The sequence below is a fragment of the Colobus angolensis genome, unplaced genomic scaffold (assembly GCF_000951035.1).
Source record: "Colobus angolensis palliatus isolate OR3802 unplaced genomic scaffold, Cang.pa_1.0 Scaffold14, whole genome shotgun sequence".
NCBI lineage: Eukaryota > Metazoa > Chordata > Mammalia > Primates > Cercopithecidae > Colobus > Colobus angolensis.
The window spans coordinates 8678145-8679307 of record NW_012114488.1 but is presented as its reverse complement, the minus strand read 5'-3'; the positions used below and the strand labels follow the sequence as shown (position 1 = coordinate 8679307).

At 42.3% G+C, this 1163-nt stretch overlaps 1 protein-coding gene across 2 annotated transcripts in view; it reads left to right on the top strand.

Annotated features, from left to right (window-relative positions):
• Positions 1-1163, top strand: part of KIF25 (kinesin family member 25) — a 17456-nt gene that overhangs the window by 184 nt on the left and 16109 nt on the right. For both annotated transcript variants that reach the window (XM_011934931.1, XM_011934930.1), the window contains exon 2: positions 375-408. In XM_011934931.1, coding sequence (XP_011790321.1) covers positions 375-408 — 34 coding nt within the window. The remainder of the gene's footprint in view (positions 1-374; positions 409-1163) is intronic.

The following is a 1163-nucleotide window of genomic DNA, read 5'->3' as shown; positions in this document are numbered from 1 at the left end:
AGAGTATTGCAGGTAAAGACTATTGCAGGTAGTCGGCATCTTGGACTTTTCCCTCCCATTACTGGGAAAAACTCCAGTATTCTTTAAAGGTAAGATGTTCACAAAGCCTAAAATATTTACTATCTAGTTTTTTTTCAGAAAAAGTTTGCCAACCCTTGCCATAGATTAGGAAACTTAGAAGGCAGCAACCCTGTGCAATGTAGATGCCATGAGGAATTATTATTTCTAAAACACTGACTGGAAAAAGAAACTTACTAGACAATTGAGGAAATGCAAACACTGACTTTTGGATGGTGTTAAGGAATAACTAACATTCATTTTTAAGGCATGGTCGTGGGAATACTGTTATGTTTTAAAGTCATCATCCTTTACAGATGTACTGGCCTTTCCAGATGAAATGGACCTCAGGTCAGCTTCTGTATGAGAAGCAGGCCAGGCCTGGGTCTGGAGCTGGGCAATGTGCACATGGGGCTGACTTTTCTATTCTTTCTACTTTTGTATCTTGGTGTATTTTCTGAGTGAAAAGGTAAAAAAGATCTCAGCCCTAAGCATCTTCCCACACAGTGCTCACCGTACCGTCTACATCATGCATATGGCAACACCTCATAAGGGTCCCCCGTCCGTGTAAAATTAATCCCATGGCTGGAGATGACATGGATCAACTGAGCGACAGGACACCCTTGAAAATGAAGGAAGGAAAACACGTGATTCCAGCTAAGTCAAAACCTGTAGTTCAGGAAACTGAGTTTTTCACATCAAAGCAGACCTGACCAAGTGCAACCAACACCACTGCTGGGCAGCTGCCAGGGAGCCTGCTCTCTCACTGTGCTTGCTCCAGGCTGCTTTCAGATTGTGCAAGAAATGGCATTTTTTGGACGTTGCTTCCTATTTTGTTTTATTTGTACCTGTTTATAGACCCAGAACCACATGAAGTTTCCTTTGCAGAGCAGACATCCAATCCCATGATATCGATTCAAGTTCTGCTGAACTGACCTGGGGCCTAGGAAAACAAGATTTTTAAAAGCTTGAACACAAAAAGCAAATGTTATATATCAAATATCGCTCAGAGTGTGAGTTTGACATTGTTACTGTTGGGCCCTCCACAGTAGAGCCGATTTAGTTATGGGATAATTATATCCTCCCTCTGTCCCTCTCTCTCTCCC